The sequence below is a fragment of the Callorhinus ursinus genome, unplaced genomic scaffold (assembly GCF_003265705.2).
Source record: "Callorhinus ursinus isolate GAN/ISIS: 27379988/994484 unplaced genomic scaffold, GSC_fseal_2.0 scaffold21, whole genome shotgun sequence".
NCBI lineage: Eukaryota > Metazoa > Chordata > Mammalia > Carnivora > Otariidae > Callorhinus > Callorhinus ursinus.
Window position 1 is genome coordinate 22012805 of NW_027397083.1, and position 16907 is coordinate 22029711.

General features: G+C 39.6%; 1 protein-coding gene across 1 annotated transcript in view; it reads left to right on the forward strand.

Annotated features, from left to right (window-relative positions):
• The first annotated feature begins 1030 nt into the window (after positions 1-1030).
• Positions 1031-16907, forward strand: part of SLC5A12 (solute carrier family 5 member 12) — a 56187-nt gene continuing 40310 nt past the window's right edge. The window contains exons 1-4 of the mRNA XM_025879268.2: positions 1031-1648; positions 9620-9685; positions 10890-10941; positions 12526-12593. Coding sequence (XP_025735053.2) covers positions 1310-1648; positions 9620-9685; positions 10890-10941; positions 12526-12593 — 525 coding nt within the window. The 5' untranslated portion in view covers positions 1031-1309. The remainder of the gene's footprint in view (positions 1649-9619; positions 9686-10889; positions 10942-12525; positions 12594-16907) is intronic.

Sequence of the window (16907 nt, forward strand, 5' to 3'; positions counted from 1 at the left end):
CTGCCTTATACAGACACATATATATAGGTTCTTTAAAATAGTTGAGGATGCTCTCAGAGTTCAAAGTGAGTACCAAGGGAGGCTGCTTCTCACAGGAGCTGGGGTGGAGAGGGCAGGTGTGAGTCAAGGAAGGCTCCACAGAGCAGAGGAGACAGGAACTAGATCTCATGGAATAACCAGGCTTTGTAGAGCTAGGTCTCAGGGAAGGTCATTGAGAAAGAAGAGAACTATGAACAAGAGAGAACAACAGAGAAATTGTCCCCCAAAGGCTTAGTGGGGATACTTCAGGACAATTGACCCTCTAACAAGAACAGAAACGGGAATCTATAACTGGATTTTCACCTACCTTTTCTCATTTGTCCTAAACTAACTCTGACTTGGCCTACGAGTGCGAGTGTTGTACATACCAAAAATGAAGGAGAGACAGGGAGATAAAACAGAGGACTACAGTCCATTTTCTGAGTCGAGAGAGAATCAACTATTATGTTCAGGAGGGCTCTGCTCTCAACACCAATAATAGCCAATGAGGTAGATATTAGTAACTTTCATTTTACAGATCAGAGAAAAGAGGGTAGGAAGTTTGAGACACTTAAAGACTCTAATAACCCGTTAAGGTCTTAATACCCCCATGTTCCAGTTGAAGCTCAGAAAGGTTAAATGATTTGCCAACAATTACACAGCTTGCTTACAACTGAGCCAACTTGAGCAAAGGTCTCTTGATTGGCAGTCCTCTACTCTTTTCCTTCCACACCCACAGCCTCGGAAAATTACAGGTACCCCTCCACCACCCTCCCTTATTCAGGTAAAAGACAACCCCTGAGGGTGATGTTGCATATTGCAGATTCCATTTTACTAATTAAAAATGCTGAGATGGTCAACTTGTATCACTTCCATTTTTCCCTCAATAATGTTTAACCTTAAATCAAAAAAATCTAGAAGATAAAAGAGCATGTTATCTGGCAAGTCCATTCCACCCCCATGGTTATTAATTTCAGAACACATCTGAATTCCTTCTCTGGCACATGCTTTAGTGGGGGAACAGACAGCTCCCGGCCGGGTCAGATTTCAAGTTCTCATCTGTTGGTACCAATACCATTACCAGATTCTTCTTTGTCGTCAACTTCTGAGGTCTTCCCCGAGTACAGTTTGGTGTCTGAAGTTCCACTGAAGTGCCTGTGGTCATCATTCTCTTCCCCAAATCACAGTTTCTTCTCTTGGCAAAAACATCTACTGCCCTGAGCTTTGCTTTTGGAAACAACTTCTCCCTGAGATCTGGTTGAAGCAACTCTCTGGTGCCATACTTCCCAGCATGGAGGCGAAGAGCTTCACAGTTTGGGATTATGTTGTATTTGCAGCCCTCTTTGTCATTTCCTCTGGAATTGGGGTGTTCTTTGCTATTAAGGAGAGGAAAAAGGCGACTTCAAGGGAGTTCCTGGTCGGGGGAAGGCAAATGAGCTTTGGCCCTGTAGCGTTGTCTCTCACAGCCAGCTTCATGTCAGCTGTCACTGTCCTGGGGGCCCCCTCCGAGGTGTACCGCTTTGGGGCATCCTTCATGCTCTTCTTCATCGCGTATGCACTTGTCATCATCCTCACGTCAGAACTCTTCGTCCCCGTGTTCTACAGATCCGGCATCACGAGCACCTACGAGGTAAGACAACTCTTCTATTTTTCTTCATTTTGGAAAGAGTTGCTATTTTCTCTCCCCTTGGACTTTTTTTGTCCCCGCTCTCTAATAATATACATCGTCTTGATAACACGGGATAGTTGAGAAGCAGATTTATTTTCGGGATGATGATGCATCATGGTAAAAACACATTTCGTTGTGGGTGCCTGGGTGGCTCAGTCGTTAAGCGTCTACCTTCGGCTCAGGTCATGATCCCAGGGTCCTGGGATCGAGTCCCACGTCGGGTTCCCCGCTCTGTGGGAAGCCTGCTTCTCCCTCTCCCTCTCCCCCTGCTTGTGTTCTCTCTCTCGCTGTGTCTCTCTCTGTCAAATAAACAAATAAAATCTTTAAAAAAAACCAACCCAAAATACTTATTATTGGGAAAAGCTTATGTTTGGACACACAATAGTTTTTCCATCTGTAGAATGAAAATATGGAGCCAATCTGACAAGGGTATCTCAATGATTAGATGAGAACCTATCTGTAAACCCCTAATGCATTGTCTGACTTGTAGGAGAGTCTCAATGAAAGAGAGCTGAAAATATTTGTTTTATTCACATCAGTCTTCTGAAAAGCAAGCAGAACATACACTGTAAATATTGTCATTTTCCAGATAAGAAAACTGAGACTGAGATAAATGGCTTAGTCAAGATTGTAGAGTAGATAAGGCCTACTGAGCACCCATTTCATCTTTATCCCTTTCTGTCACATACTAGAGCTGAGTACTTTAATATAGGTTATTCCTACCAGTGGAGAAATGGTAATGTTTTTAAAAAAATTAGAAAACATTTTAATGGGAGGGTATTGCTAAATGATATATATATGGGGTTTATGTGGATGAAAACAAAATGAGGCATGATTTTGCAATACTTCTCAAGAAAAATAGCATGTTAAAAACTGAATTTGCATGTCCAATATTTAAGCATGATCATAAATCAGTTTCTATGAGAAAGGTGTTTATTTTCCTTATCCAACACCATCCCTACCAAGTCACAGCAGAGGACTCTTAACAGACCTCTTTTTTTTTTTTTTAACTCTTTAAACTAAATGATTATAAAGGATACTCTGGACTTCAAAAGCCACTTCGGCAAAGGAACGCTTTACAGAAGGTTTTAAAACTTGTGATTCTGCAGATAATCATAATCATATATCCAGTCTGAAACTCCCCTCCCTACCAAAAGTAGGTGACTGGAATTAGGTAATGCAACAGCTACTGTCTGGGATGTAATTCAAGGGGAAACGACTCAATTTATGGTTAGTCCTACAATACATATGCACATATCCTCGCTGCTCATTAGTGTACTTCTGAAAACATAAATATATCTTAGGTTTTTCCATTCAGTTATTAAGGTTTGACTCCCAAATGCATTGCTGGCATTTTAAAAAGAATTGAGTCAGTAACTGCTAGAGCGAGGAAGACAGAGAGAGAAAGAGAAGAGTCAGAAAATGGGAGTTTGATTTCAAAGTCCATTGCTTAATAATAGGATGACTTTGTACAAGTTACTAAGTATTTATCAGCTCAGGTTTTGACGCAGAAAATAATACCTCCCTTCTTTCGCAGAGGTTTAGTTAAGTGTAAAAGAGCTTTTGAAATTATTAAAAAAAATAAACTACCCAAATGAGGAAACTCATTTTTACAACCAATTCCATAATCCATTCGATACTCATTAAGCATCTTCTATGTTCCGGGAACACTCTAGACCCTGAAGATAAAGTATTAAACCAAACCCCTGCTCTCATGGAACTTACTTTATAGCAGAGAAGGTGATCAAGAGACATTCCATGTAAGACAATCATAACAGAAAAGTGTTTGCTATTTGACTTTGCGCTGAACACTGCTCTAGCTACTTTACATGATTAAATCACTTGGCCTTCAAATCACCTTCTTCGATAGGTTCTATTATTATCATCCCCATTTAACAGACTAGAAACATGAGGCACATAGGGTTAAGTAACTTGCCCAATGTCACACAGCTAACAAGTGGCCGTTTTTCAAACCTGAGCCGTCTAACTTTAGAGATGGCATGCTGAATCAAAATGCTATCCTGCCCTACTAAGTGCAATAGAGAAAAAGTAAACAAGATAAGGTAGAATGTAGTTCTGCTTTGGGTGGAGAATGCCGACAATTCATATGGGGTGGTTAGGTGAGACTTGAGGGATAATTGGGCATTTAACTGGGGACCCGGATAAAGCAAGCAATTGCACCACGGGAGGGAAGAACATCCCAAGCTAAAGTAACCACAGATGCGAAGGCCCTGAAAGGGGAATGTGATTAGCATGTTTGAAGGACAGCAAAGAGATCGGTGTGCTTGGAGAAGAGTGAGCCAAGGGGAGAAAGGCAAGAGATGAGATCAAAGAGGCGGGGGGCCCCACTCGGTGCAGTAGCAGTTCCAGTGGGTGTGGTGTCAGACGCAGGGGGCTTTGAATATTTATAGGGTAATTTGGTTGTCAGAATGAGTGGGGGGCACTACTTGAGTTTAGGGGGCCTGAGCAGGGACACCAGGTGTCTTGCAGTATGTAAGGCACATAATATGCAATGAATAATTGTACCACCACATACTTAGAAATTTTTTAATGCCCTCATGTTCAAAACCTACCGCAAATAGAAATTAGTAGTACTTTGCTACATAATAATGTTAACTTTTTTAAAAAAAGATTTTATTTATTTATTTGAGAGAGAGAGCATGAGCTGGGGAGTGGGGCAAAGGGAGAGGGGGAAGACTCCATGCCGAGCAGGGAGCCCGACACGGAGCTCGATCCCAGGACCCTGGGATCATGACCTGAGCCGAAGGCAGCCGCTTAATCACCTAAGCTACCGAGGTGCCCAATAATGTTAACTTTTTTAAAATAAGAAGTTATACACACACACTATAAATTAGTCTATTTCCCCCAAATTAGAATGGAATAAAAACATTCTCTTGAAATTATTGAAACCTTTACTGAGCAATCTATTCCAGATGTGCTACTCAGTACCCAGTTCGTTGTAACTGGTTTTAGTAAAGCAGTTCAGTTACTGCCTTAAACCAATTGCAAATATGTGACTGAGGATATTTGAGACTGCCTTTTAATTATTAAGTTAATACAGTTATAGGAAATGTAAGTGTTTCATTGAATTTAATTTATAAAGTTTGTTGCCCTCTACATATTTTTAAATTTTTAGTACCCTAATAATAAGGACTACCGATTATGTAAAGTACATAAGGGGCGATTTGGGGATTGCCTTTTGCTTTATGAGAATTGGCAGAAGGCACAAGGATTAAAAGCATTTGGCTTTAAGTGCCAACTGCCACCCATCAGTGGCATGACTGGGAAAATTGCTTAGCTTCTCTGTGCCTGATTTCCACATATGTGGAATAGTGATAATAAAAGGAACCGTCTCACCGGATGTCTGTGACGAGTAATCGAGGTATTACATGCAAATACTTTTAACAGAACCTGACAAATGGTAAATGCCACATAAGAGTTTTATATTATTATTTATTATTATTGTTGTTTGTGTGGTTACCATCCCCAAATTTATACCACTTGAGCTCTTTAGAGAAGCTTGAATGTATTAAGTTTCTTTGTTCATCCTCCATTCCCTGTTACCCATCCATAGATATTCTTTCCAGGGTCTTTTAAAGTACTAAGGACTGAAAGAGGTGGAGTCTATTTTTCTACCCCTTGAATCTGGGATGGGCTTGTGACTTGCTTTGACCAACAGAATGTGGCAGAAGCGATGTGTGAATTTGGAGCCTAGGCCTCATGATTGTATATAGGTTCTGCTTTTGCCCTCTTGGAAGGCTGTCCTGGCACTGCCATATCAGGAAGCTGGGCTAGCTGGTCCGTCTTCTGGAGGATGAGCAGACACACAGAGGAGAACAGAGGCACCCTAGCCAATAGCCAACACAACTAGCAGACATGTGAGTGAAGCCACGTGGACCTTCTCACCCAGCTGACCTTTCAGCTGATCGCAGTCTCATGAGGGCCCTCGGGAAGCAAGTAGAGAAATAACCCAGCCAATCCGCAAAATTATGAGATATATGAAATTCTTTTTTACATTTATTTTTTTATTTTTATTTTATTTTTTAAATTGCAGTATAGTTGATTCAATCCTTTGTTTTTAAGCCAATGAGTTTCAGGGTGAGTATTATACAGCAATAGCCAACTGATTTATTATTTTTTTATATTCTTTTTTTAATTTTTAAAAAAATTTTATTTTTTTATTTAATTTAATTTTATTTAATTTTATTATGTTACGTTATACGAAATCAATGAATCATGGATCACCACATCAAAAACTAATGATGTATTGTATGGTGACTAACATAGCCAACTGATTTAAATTCTTTGATATACAGTGGGATTTCAAGACCAAGATGTGCCATCTGCACAACTTTATCACTAGCCTGTCCCATGTCAAAGCATGAGGGGTCGTTCTTACCCTCACGTTATAGATTAGGCTCAGCTCATTTGCAGTGTCATACAGCTTCATTATCTCCATAGAAGGGATGGTTTGGCATTAGTTATTGCCTTCTTTCTCTCAGCACACACTAATAAATCTAGTCTGTTCTTATTCAGGCTGGTGTCTGCCTGCTTTCTCATTTTTCTTGGACTTCTTAAACTAAACGGGTTCTGAACTGCTTAATTCTCTTTAATCCAAATTTTTTCATTATAATAATGCACAGGCTACTGTTTTTTTTTTTAAGATTTTATTTATTTTATTTGAGAGAGAGAATGAGAGAGAGAGAGAGCACATGAGAGGGGGGAGGGTCAGAGGGAGAAGCAGACTCCCTGCTGAGCAGGGAGCCCGATGCGGATCCCGGGACTCCAGGATCATGACCTGAGCCGAAGGCAGTCGCTTAACCAACTGAGCCACCCAGGCGCCCCAGGCTACTGTTTTTTAATATCATCTTTTACGGTGGTTTCTAAACATTATAGATGACATACTGTGGGGGGTAAATTTCTTTCCTTTTATTTCTCCTTTAAATTATATTTGTGGTGTTGTAGTAATTTAAGCTTTCAAAAATTAGATGTGCATAAGATGTCATTATCGAATATTATTCCAGCACAGTAAATGATGCTACAAAATGTTTCATTTAAGATGGATATTCAGGGTCTGAGAAGGTTTGAGCCAATGTTATAAAGCCTTTAGGTCATTGTAAGACTTGACTTCTACTCTCCATGAGGTGGGTCATGACAGTGTTTGGGCAGAGGAGTGACATGATGTGATTTGCATCTTGAGTGTTGCTCTAGCTGGATGTTGGCAATGAGTCTGGGGTTTTGACTGCTGTAGCAGGGGGTCTAGTTAGGAGGCTCCTGCTGTAGTCCAGACAAGAGCTGATGGTATTACAGTAGCTACAGAGGAGATGATGCAAGTGGCTCTATTCTGAGAGTGGGACTTGGGCACCAGGGTTCCTTTATGAAGTTGATGTGGGGAGTGAGAGAAAGAGAGGAGTAAAGAATGGATCCATGGTATCTGAGTTTGAACCAACATGAGAAGTGGACTTATTATTCACTAAGATGGAAGAGAATATGGTTCTATCAGGCCTGGGGTTTTGAAAATAATCAAATACAATGATGGGAAGTGTTACCTGTGCAATTTTTTCAAATGCAGGCATGAAGCATGCAACTCTTTGGTTGAACTTCCATTTTTACTTCTGATTGTAGTGATAGATAAATACACACCCAAGAGGACCACTGAGTGAGGGAGGGAGTAATTGAAAGGCTGGGTAAATACATTCTTTCAGGTGGATTATTACACAGTTGGAATTGTCTCTCTTCTTTCATGGATGAGAAACCAAAGGCTTAGGTCACAGTGGCAAAGCTCAAACTAAAAATCAGGGAGTCTAACTTCTGAACCACTTCTTTTATTTTTTTTCACATATCTTTTTCTCAGTACTGCCTCTCCAGTTGGACTGAATTGGCTGAATTTAGTGGAACTAAAGTGAGATGTTAAAACCCTTGACTTTGTGAAGATTCCTATAGCAGTTTCCTCATTATCTTTCCATTTTTGGGGAATAATTTCCCCTTCACTTTCCCAAACCTCAGGTGCCACCCAGCCCCAAAGCCAATACCGCATTATTCTGGGGCTTTGTTACAACATTTCTCCACTCCTGGTACCAATTTTTATATTACTTATGTATTGTTGTGTAACATATCACCCTCCCCACCCCCCAAAATTTCTTAGAACAGCAATTTTATTTGCTCACAATTCTATGGGTCAGCAATTTGGTGTGGGCTCAGTAGGGTCCAGTAAAATAGTAAGGTTCTCCTCCTGGTCTCACTGTGGCCTTGTATATGACCGCCATCAGCTAATGCATTAGCTAGTGGCTGGTAGGTCTAGAGAAAGTCAGATGAGACAAATTGTTTATATCACACTTGGCCTTATCCTCCAGCAGCCTGTCTTGAGTTCTTTTCTGTCACGGGGAAAAAAAGTTCCCATCAGCAGGACACAACTTTTTACACAAGCATTTTTAAAGTCACCACTTACATTATATTTGGTTTAAGTTATGTTCCCCCAGAAGCAAACCCTGAGACAAGGATTTGAATGCAAGTCATTTTGGTAGGTAAGTGGCAATTAAAATACGGAAGGACATGAAGCCAATAAAAGGTGTGTTTTTGAACAGATTACTACTGTGAGCAATTGAGGTTCAGTCTCACTGGGGACCTCTGGAAGACATACAGATCATGTCTCAAGGTTGTCCTTCCTGACCGGCAAAGAAACCTGAATATTTTTTGTCTAACTCCCTTGGGTCACTGGCTTTCAGCCAATGATAACACCCCCGGGCACTTCTAGCCTGCCCCGTGCAAGGGCTGAAATAAAGCCCGTAAGCAAATGATCACAGGTGCATTTAGAAGCCATCAGCATGTACTGGAATAGTGAGCGCCAGTAAGCTCAGGCATTGCACTCACAGTGACTGTTACAGTCACTAAGATCCCACTATATTCTTGTGCTTGTACTTGGCATTATCATATACTATGTCACTGGAGCCTTATAAGCACCAATTTTAGAAAAGAAAGCCATTGTTTAGTGCATTAAATGAATCCCTCCAAAGGTGTATGATTTGAACCTAAGTTGTCCTCACCGCAAAAGTTTTGCATCATTTTCCATCCTATGACATCTGAGACTTGACTCCTCACTGACTTCTTTACCTCTTTAAGAATATTTTCCTTATATCTGGTGCCCTCAGTCCCACACCCACTGGACTGACTCACAGTGTACTAAATCTATCGTCTGAAGAAGGAAGGTCTACAAATAAGATAGTTATTTTCTTAGGGTAAGGGTTGAGCAGGGCAAAGAAAACAAAAGTCTGAGAAGTACAAAGCATGTTGATTGAAAAACACACAGTGATTTTATGTGGAGAATAAACAATGGGAGGGCTAGTGGTGTGACTTAGGAAGGGTATAGATCAGACAGTAGAGAATATCAAGTGTGGGGTGTACACTTTGTCAATGATAGAGAGTCACTGAAGGTTTTAAGAAAAAGAGCAACATGATTAGAGCCTTGCTCTAGGAGAACCAATGTGGCAGATGTGTGGTTGATGGAATGGTTGGGCAAAGATTGGAATTAGAGGGAGTCACCTGGGAAAGAGGGAATATAGGTCTGGGCTAAACTGGGGGGAATGGGATATAAAAGGAAACAGTGGCTTCAGTATAGTCAGTAGGAAGACCCCTGGGTAGAAAGCCAGAGGTTCTGAATTTTTATTCAAACAACAAAAATTTAAAAATAAAAAGCATTTATTTTCTCTATCATGAGAAGCTTAAGCAAGAATTGAGCTTTAATAGAGCTCTGGTATTTCTTTGACTTCAAACAATCCATATTTTTCTGGTTCTCTCAAGTATATATAGCATAAAATCATATTATAAATCCAAAGCACTAGACATAAAGGAATACAAGAGAAAAGAACCTTCTTAGCAGCTCTTATGTAAATAACTCACTGACTCTTTGCTTGTCCTTCTCTCTGTTCTTTCTAGTACTTACAACTACGATTCAATAAACCAGTGCGCTATGCGGCCACTGTCATCTATATTGTGCAGACGGTAAGGGGGAAGGGCTGCTACAGATGTGGGAAGTGTGGGGTGACAAGATATGGGTTTGTTTACTCCGGGGTGGGGAGGGCAATGACTGCAACCAAGGGACAGACCTAGCACTAAGAAGAAACTACTTTCTTCCAAGGATAGCACTTTCGAGATATGTGATTACATTGAAAGTTACCCACATTGTACAGACCACGTATATTCATCCAAATAATAAATAAAAAACAAATGTATATTATAAACCACAAAGGAAAAAGATAGCATTAAAAGCACATTGCTTTGGGTTTGAAATGGTCCAATAACTGGTTTTCACTAGTTAACTGCGTTGAACCAGAAATGCCCGCTTTGTTGAAAGTCATTTTAAGACAATACTCCAAAAAAAAAAAAAAAAAAAAAAGACAATACTCCCATTCTCCCCTTTGGGACTCCTGTCCTGCTTCCTAGCTCTGGGTGCCTTCATGCTGTACCCCAGGGTCACCTGTGGGGCACACTGTTGGTATGCTTCTTACAACTCACAATGTACTTTCTGCTGGAAAATAACCTTCTTCCCTTTCTTTATCAAAACTCCCACTGAAGGATCACTGACTGAAGGATTTAAGAGAGAGAAAAGGAGGAAAGCAGTGCTCCCTGACCTGCTCCTACACTTTTGCCTCCTAAAACCCTCACAGGAATCTGTAAATGGTGAAATCCCATTTAAAATAAAAATGAGACTGCACCTACTTCCCTCAGCATAGTGGCTGCAACCCTGGGAGTCCAAAGATGTACTCATGAAGTAGATCACCCACGTTCGTCTTCCCTGGGCCGTACTGCCTCCGTTCGAAAATCCGTATTTTAGCGGCATGCTGAAATGAGGTTGAGTCATTGTGACCTACACGTGGGGGCGGGGGTGGGTAGAGAAAGGCTGAACCAAAACCTTACCTTGAAGTCTATCTTTGTTTCCTTCAGAAATACCCCATATCTAGCCATAAAGTCTCAAAATTCACAACAGTTTTAAAAGTCCAATGCTCTTCCTCCATCAAATGCTTATTAACCGCTTTGCACACTAATGACAGTAATCAACGATTTCAAGATTAGAGTGGTTGCCAATGACATGTTTAGTGACATGATGAAGGAAATACCCCTCTAAGGTCAATAAGGAAACTTTGAGGCAGCTTTCCCTTCCGTGTCACTTTTCACACTGTTCACTTGACTCTTGCTTCCCCAACAGATTCTCTACACAGGAGTGGTGGTGTATGCACCTGCGCTAGCACTCAATCAAGGTGAGTCACTGATGCTCCCTTGGATACTCTTCATCTTTTTATGCTTACATTCTCACCTTGAGAGATATACATCCATCTTGTTGGGGAGACATTCCTGTGGTTAGGGGGCTCCAATTACTGTAGCCATCATGATAGAGAGCTCCAAAAATCAAACATTGAAAATAGCGCTGGGTGTAATATGTAACTGATGAATCACTAAATTCTACCCCCGGACACTAATAATATACTATATGTTAACTAACTTGAATTTAAATAAAATCTAAAAAAACAAAAAAAGAGAGAAAAGAAGATAAAGAATTAGTTACTTGATTTGCCCACAAGGTTTCAAACACCCAGTTTGATTGTCATTTGGTTGTTTGTTTGCCTGTTTTTTTTTTTAATTTTTTTATTGTTATGTTAATCACCATATATTACATCATTAGTTTTTGATGCAGTGTTCCATGATTCATTGTTTGTTCATAACACCCAGTGCACCATGCAAAACGTGCCCTCCTCAATACCCATCACCAGGCTAACCCATCCCCCCACCCCCCTCCCCTCTAGAACCCTCAGTTTGTTTTTCAGAGTCCATCATCTCTCATGGTTCGTCTCCCCCTCTGAATTACTCCCCTTCATTCTTCCTCTCCTGCTATCTTCTTCTTTTTCTTTTTTCTTAAAATATGTTGCGTTATTTGTTTCAGAAGTACAGATCTGTGATTCAACAGTCTTGCACAATTCACAGCGCTCACCGTAGCACATACCCTCCCCAATGTCTATCACCCAGCCACCCCATCCCTCCCACCCCCAACCACTCCAGTAACACTCAGTTTGTTTCCTGAGATTAAGAATTCCTCATATCAGTGAGGTCATGTGATACATGTCTTTCTCTGATTGACTTATTTCACTCAGCATAACACCCTCCAGTTCCATCCACGTCGTTGCAAATGGCAAGATCTCATTCCTTTTGATTGTTTGCCTGTTTTTTAATCACTGAAATGATGGCAGTTTTGGTATTGCCTACACACAACCACTAAAGACGTTTATAATGTATGATCCCGTCTCAGGGATTTCATGAAGTCGATAATCTGAATACAGGAGTAAAAGGTACTCATAGTAATTATTTTAAAACTTATATTTGACCTTTTTGAGGGAATAGAATCCTAGAAACAAGAATTAAAAAAAGATTAAGATAAATTTCATAATAATACCTATAATATTAGAAGTCTTCAATATTCAATTTAATCATGCTCTGTGCTTATATTGAGACACATTTATTCAAGGCTGATGTTTAGGTGGTTACAAAGTACTCAGACTAACTTCGTTAAGAAAAAGCAAACAAACAGCTGGTGCAAAGACCAGAAGCAACAGAATTTTAGGAGGAAAGATTTGGCTTTTAACATTACCTAAAAATTATAGACTGAGCTGAAGTATAACATTGTAATAAAACAGTCTTTGTCAGAGGTGAATGTAATAAGAGAAAATTCTAATTTGATTTCAATTTGCCCACAAAGAACACTGACAAAAATATTGTGACTTTTTTCTCATAAATCTTGATCTTCTACTTTTCTCAGAGAAACTTCTTTCATATTTTTTCTTCTTTTCTAGTGACTGGGTTTGATCTCTGGGGCTCTGTGTTTGCAACAGGAATTGTTTGCACATTCTACTGTACCCTGGTATGTATCTAACTGTGAAAAAGTATTTAGCACCATCTCCTAATATGGGATAAGGGCAAACCTCCAACAACAGGGCATCTAATTATAGCAGAAATTGCTATTCCAAAATTAAAGAGAAATTTGCTGGCTTCTCTGTCACAGTTTCCTGAGGAAGGTGCTGTTCTTTTATTTAAAATTCTTTCAGTGCCATTAGCAGAATTGGATTCTGGGCTCATTTGAGAAAGCCATGGCAAAGAAAAGATTTCATGGAAGAAATCCCTTCTTGCTCAGAGGATAAGTGACCATGTGCAACTGCCAAGAAAACAATGTGCCTGTTAACAGTAATTATGAACCCTAGATAGCATATACTTCACTGTCTAGTGATTGAGAAATGCACAATGCATATATGAATGATCAAGGATAGCTGGTATTTTGTAAACTTGAGGATTCCACAGCTTGTTGTTTTTTCTTATTTATGGATAAGCTTGCATTACAGTACCATTTGGCTTAACACATGCTCAGTTTTTCATCAAGGAATCTGGGTGGTATTGGCAACATATTTATGTAATTGTTAAAATCTGTTTAGTTCCACAAACATTCATTGAGCACCTATTATTTATCATGTTTTGCAATGGGAAGCTTTATTCTTCTGAATCATTGGCATCCATAGACAGAGGCTGTAAGTAACCAGTTAAAAATATGGCACTGGTTTTCAGAAAGCTGGATTTTCTTTCCTCCTCTATAGAGAAAAACAAAGTAATCTTATATTATCATCGAGCAGACCATCCAGATATTTTGGTATTGTGTGCCTATCAGATACTCTTTGAACATAGATCATGAAATAATACACTTTAAAAATGTCCTTTTCATACACACAATTCCCACCATTTCTTTTGCACTACAGAGTTTTGTCTTTTTTTTTTTTTTTTCCATTCCATTCTCACTACCATAGCTCTATTCCAGACACACATCTCTTACCTAGGTTAAAAATAAGCTCCTGCTCCTTATATGTCTGGCCATATGTGACAGATTAGTTGCTCCAAGGCATCTATCCATACAAGGATGACTAGACACATTGCCAGGGACACTGAAGGCAGCCTTCTTAGCAACAATAATGGAAGGCAGAAACAGTGAAATAATATCTTCAAAACATTGATGGAAAACAATTGTCAACCTAAAATTGTGTATTCAGCAACACTAACTTTTAGGAACTGTCAAGAACCAAGAGAATTTACCACTAATCTATCTTTCCCTGAGAAAAACCTAGAGGAAGTACTTTGGGAAGAAAGAAAATGATCCAGTTTTGGACAGAAGAAGTAATGATAAGAAAATAAAATAGTAAACATTTAGTAAGTCTAGTCAAGCAATTTTTGGTGTTCGATGATAAAAAAGTAATTTTATAGTATAGTATAGTATAACATACATATCTAATTATATATTATAATTTATAATATAATATACTACTGCTACTTCTACTTATTATTATTATGTGTAATTTGGGGATTAAGAAAAAGAATAACCCTCATTTGGACAACAATAGCATGTAAATCAAGAAAACAGTAATCAGAGTTGACAATTTTATTATCTTTGAATTGTTGGGGATTAAGACATCCTTTAAATTTAGATTCTAACTTAAAAATTTGTAGCAAAATTTCAAGGGGACCCATTTAAACAAAATGTCAAAGTGGAAAAAAGGGAATTAAAACAAGACAAAACCTCAAGTGATTTAAGCAAGAGAAGAGGATAAAAACAGAGAAGGCACAAATAGAAACGAAAAGTAATGTCAGAAACAAGTCTGGATATTGTCATAATCGCAATAAGCTAAAATGAACTAAATTTGCTACCTCTTAATTGGTTTCAGTGCTTCTCTCCACTGCGCATGCCTCTGGAAGATTAATCTTAATCACCTGTTACTTCATGCCACTTAACTGACCCAATTCTCTTCTCACTTCCTATTGTTCCCAGGATAAAGTACAGGCCGCTTAGCCTAGTGTTGGAAATCTTTCATGGTGTGAGTCAATCCGCCCATCTAATCGCTTACTGCACCTCTGTCCCATCTTTCCTCTCTCTAGCCAGGCTACAGGCTTTCGGGCCCCACTACAATGGTGGCTTATTTGTCCAACACGTGGTGCTCATGCTGCAGTTTCTTTAACATCCTGCGGATGGTTGCGTATCCAAGATAAACGGTGGAAAAGATTAAAACAATAAGTGATTCCTGCCATTCAGGGGCTTGCAATCTAGTGAAGTAAACATTAGATTTCAAACAACACAGACTGATTAAATACATCAGTGACACTGCTCGATCAGGGTTATAGGTCAATATGTGTGTTTTGGGGGGGTGTCTCACAGATGCAGAAGTTACAGAGTCAGAAATTTTCATGGTGGCTATAAACTGTCTTTTTTTTTTTTTTTGGAAGGTTTTATTTATTTATTTGACAGAGAGAGACATAGTGAGAGAGGGAACACAAGCAGGGGGAGTGGGAGAGGGAGAAGCAGGCTTCCCGCTGAACAGAGAGCCCGACACGGGGCTCCATCCCAAGACCCGGGGATCATGACCTGAGCTGCAGGCAGACGCTTAACAACTGAGGCACCCAGAGGCCCCTATAATCTGTCTTTTGATGTACATTTGATAAAGTGGTTTGTTCTCTTGCCTCATGTCTAGCTGAAATTCAAAAGTATGCATAAGGTTTATGCATATTTTTGCATAACCAATAGCAAGTAGCTGCTGAAAACTGAGCTCTGTGACATTTGGTCTTCATATCACTAAAATCTGATGTTGTGATTTGGATTTAGAAGGCTCAATGTCTTTAGAGAAAATCACAATACTATTACTCGGGAGGTTGGAGGTAAATATTGATTATTCCTCAAGTCAGGATGTGAACACAATATACAAATACAATGCCTCAGGCAGGGACTTTAATGTCTATTTATCAAATTGCATTCTAATTACAAAAGAAATGGTGGGACAACCCCAACGTCTTCTTTCTTCTCAAGATAAAGATGAAATCTGTCATCTTTTCGCAGAAGTTCTTGACACTCTGGAGGAGTAACTGGGGATGACAATTCTATTTTTCAATGTTAAAAATACCACATCCTTCCATTCTCATAATGCTTATTCATTTTCAAAGCACTTTTTTTTTATATCACTTCGTTTATTCTTTCTCAATTTGCTCCTTCCATCTCACTGTGATCCTCAGGGATTCTATACCTGGATTACTTCAGGAGCCTCTTTCTCGCCTCCTTTCTTCTTGCCCATGTGTTCTCAACTAGAATTGTACTTTAGAATCCCTGTGGGAGCTTTCAGAAAAATATTTAAGACTGGATCCCAACCCAGACTTCGATTTATTCAGAATCCTTGGGTGCTAGGACATTGGCGTTTGTTTGTTTGTTTTCAAATTCCCCAAGGTATTCTACAGAGGATCCAGTTTTGATAACCAACACACTAACCTCTTCCCTCATCACTCTGTCCTGAGTTCTGCTGTGAGATTTATCCTCCGCAAAGTCTGCCTTGCCCACCTCACTCTTTGACCATCGTCTAGCTCTTAAAATTCCTTTCTCCATGAATGTCTGGAATCTATCATTCTTTCCTAGTTCTTTTCTTTTTTTCTCAGCATTCTAGCATCTCAGTTCCCCCAAATTTATTTACTGTCATGAAATTTACAAAAAACAACAAAAAACCCCCTCATGTTTGTATAAGCCAGACCCAGATGATTATCCTTAATTTCCCCACTTCCTCATCATCTGTATTCAATTATTCACAAGTTGTGTTGATTTGACCTCCCAGTTATCTTTCAAGTCCATCCATTTCTTTCCATCTCTACCCTGCTGCAAACCTGCTTCAAACCTCTGTCCTCGGGCACAGACTACTGAAATCAACTCTGAGTATATCTCTCACTCCTTCTTTTCCTTGGTCCAGAAATCTGTTATCCACACAACCACCCTTGAAACCAATATGAAGCGAACAAATAAAATCTCTCATCATGTAAATCTCTTTAATGCTTTCTCATTGCTCTTAAATCATTTAAGTAGCCTTGCCACACCCCATGTGTTCTGGCCTCTAGCAAATTCAGCAACCTCCCTTTGGGCATTCTGCATATGCCTCAATCTATATATTCTAGCACTCTTTCATTTCTCCAGGCAGCCATGCATCTCCATCCTTCACATATGTGGTTCCCCTCTCTTGTTCTCTGTACCTGGTAAATTCCTACTCGTTCTTCATAACATAGATCAAGAAAGAAAGATGAGAGAAAGAAAGAAAGGAGGGAGGGAGGGAGGGAGGGAGGGAGGGAAGGAAGGAAGGAAGGAAGGAAGGAAGGAAGGAAGGAAGGAAGGAAG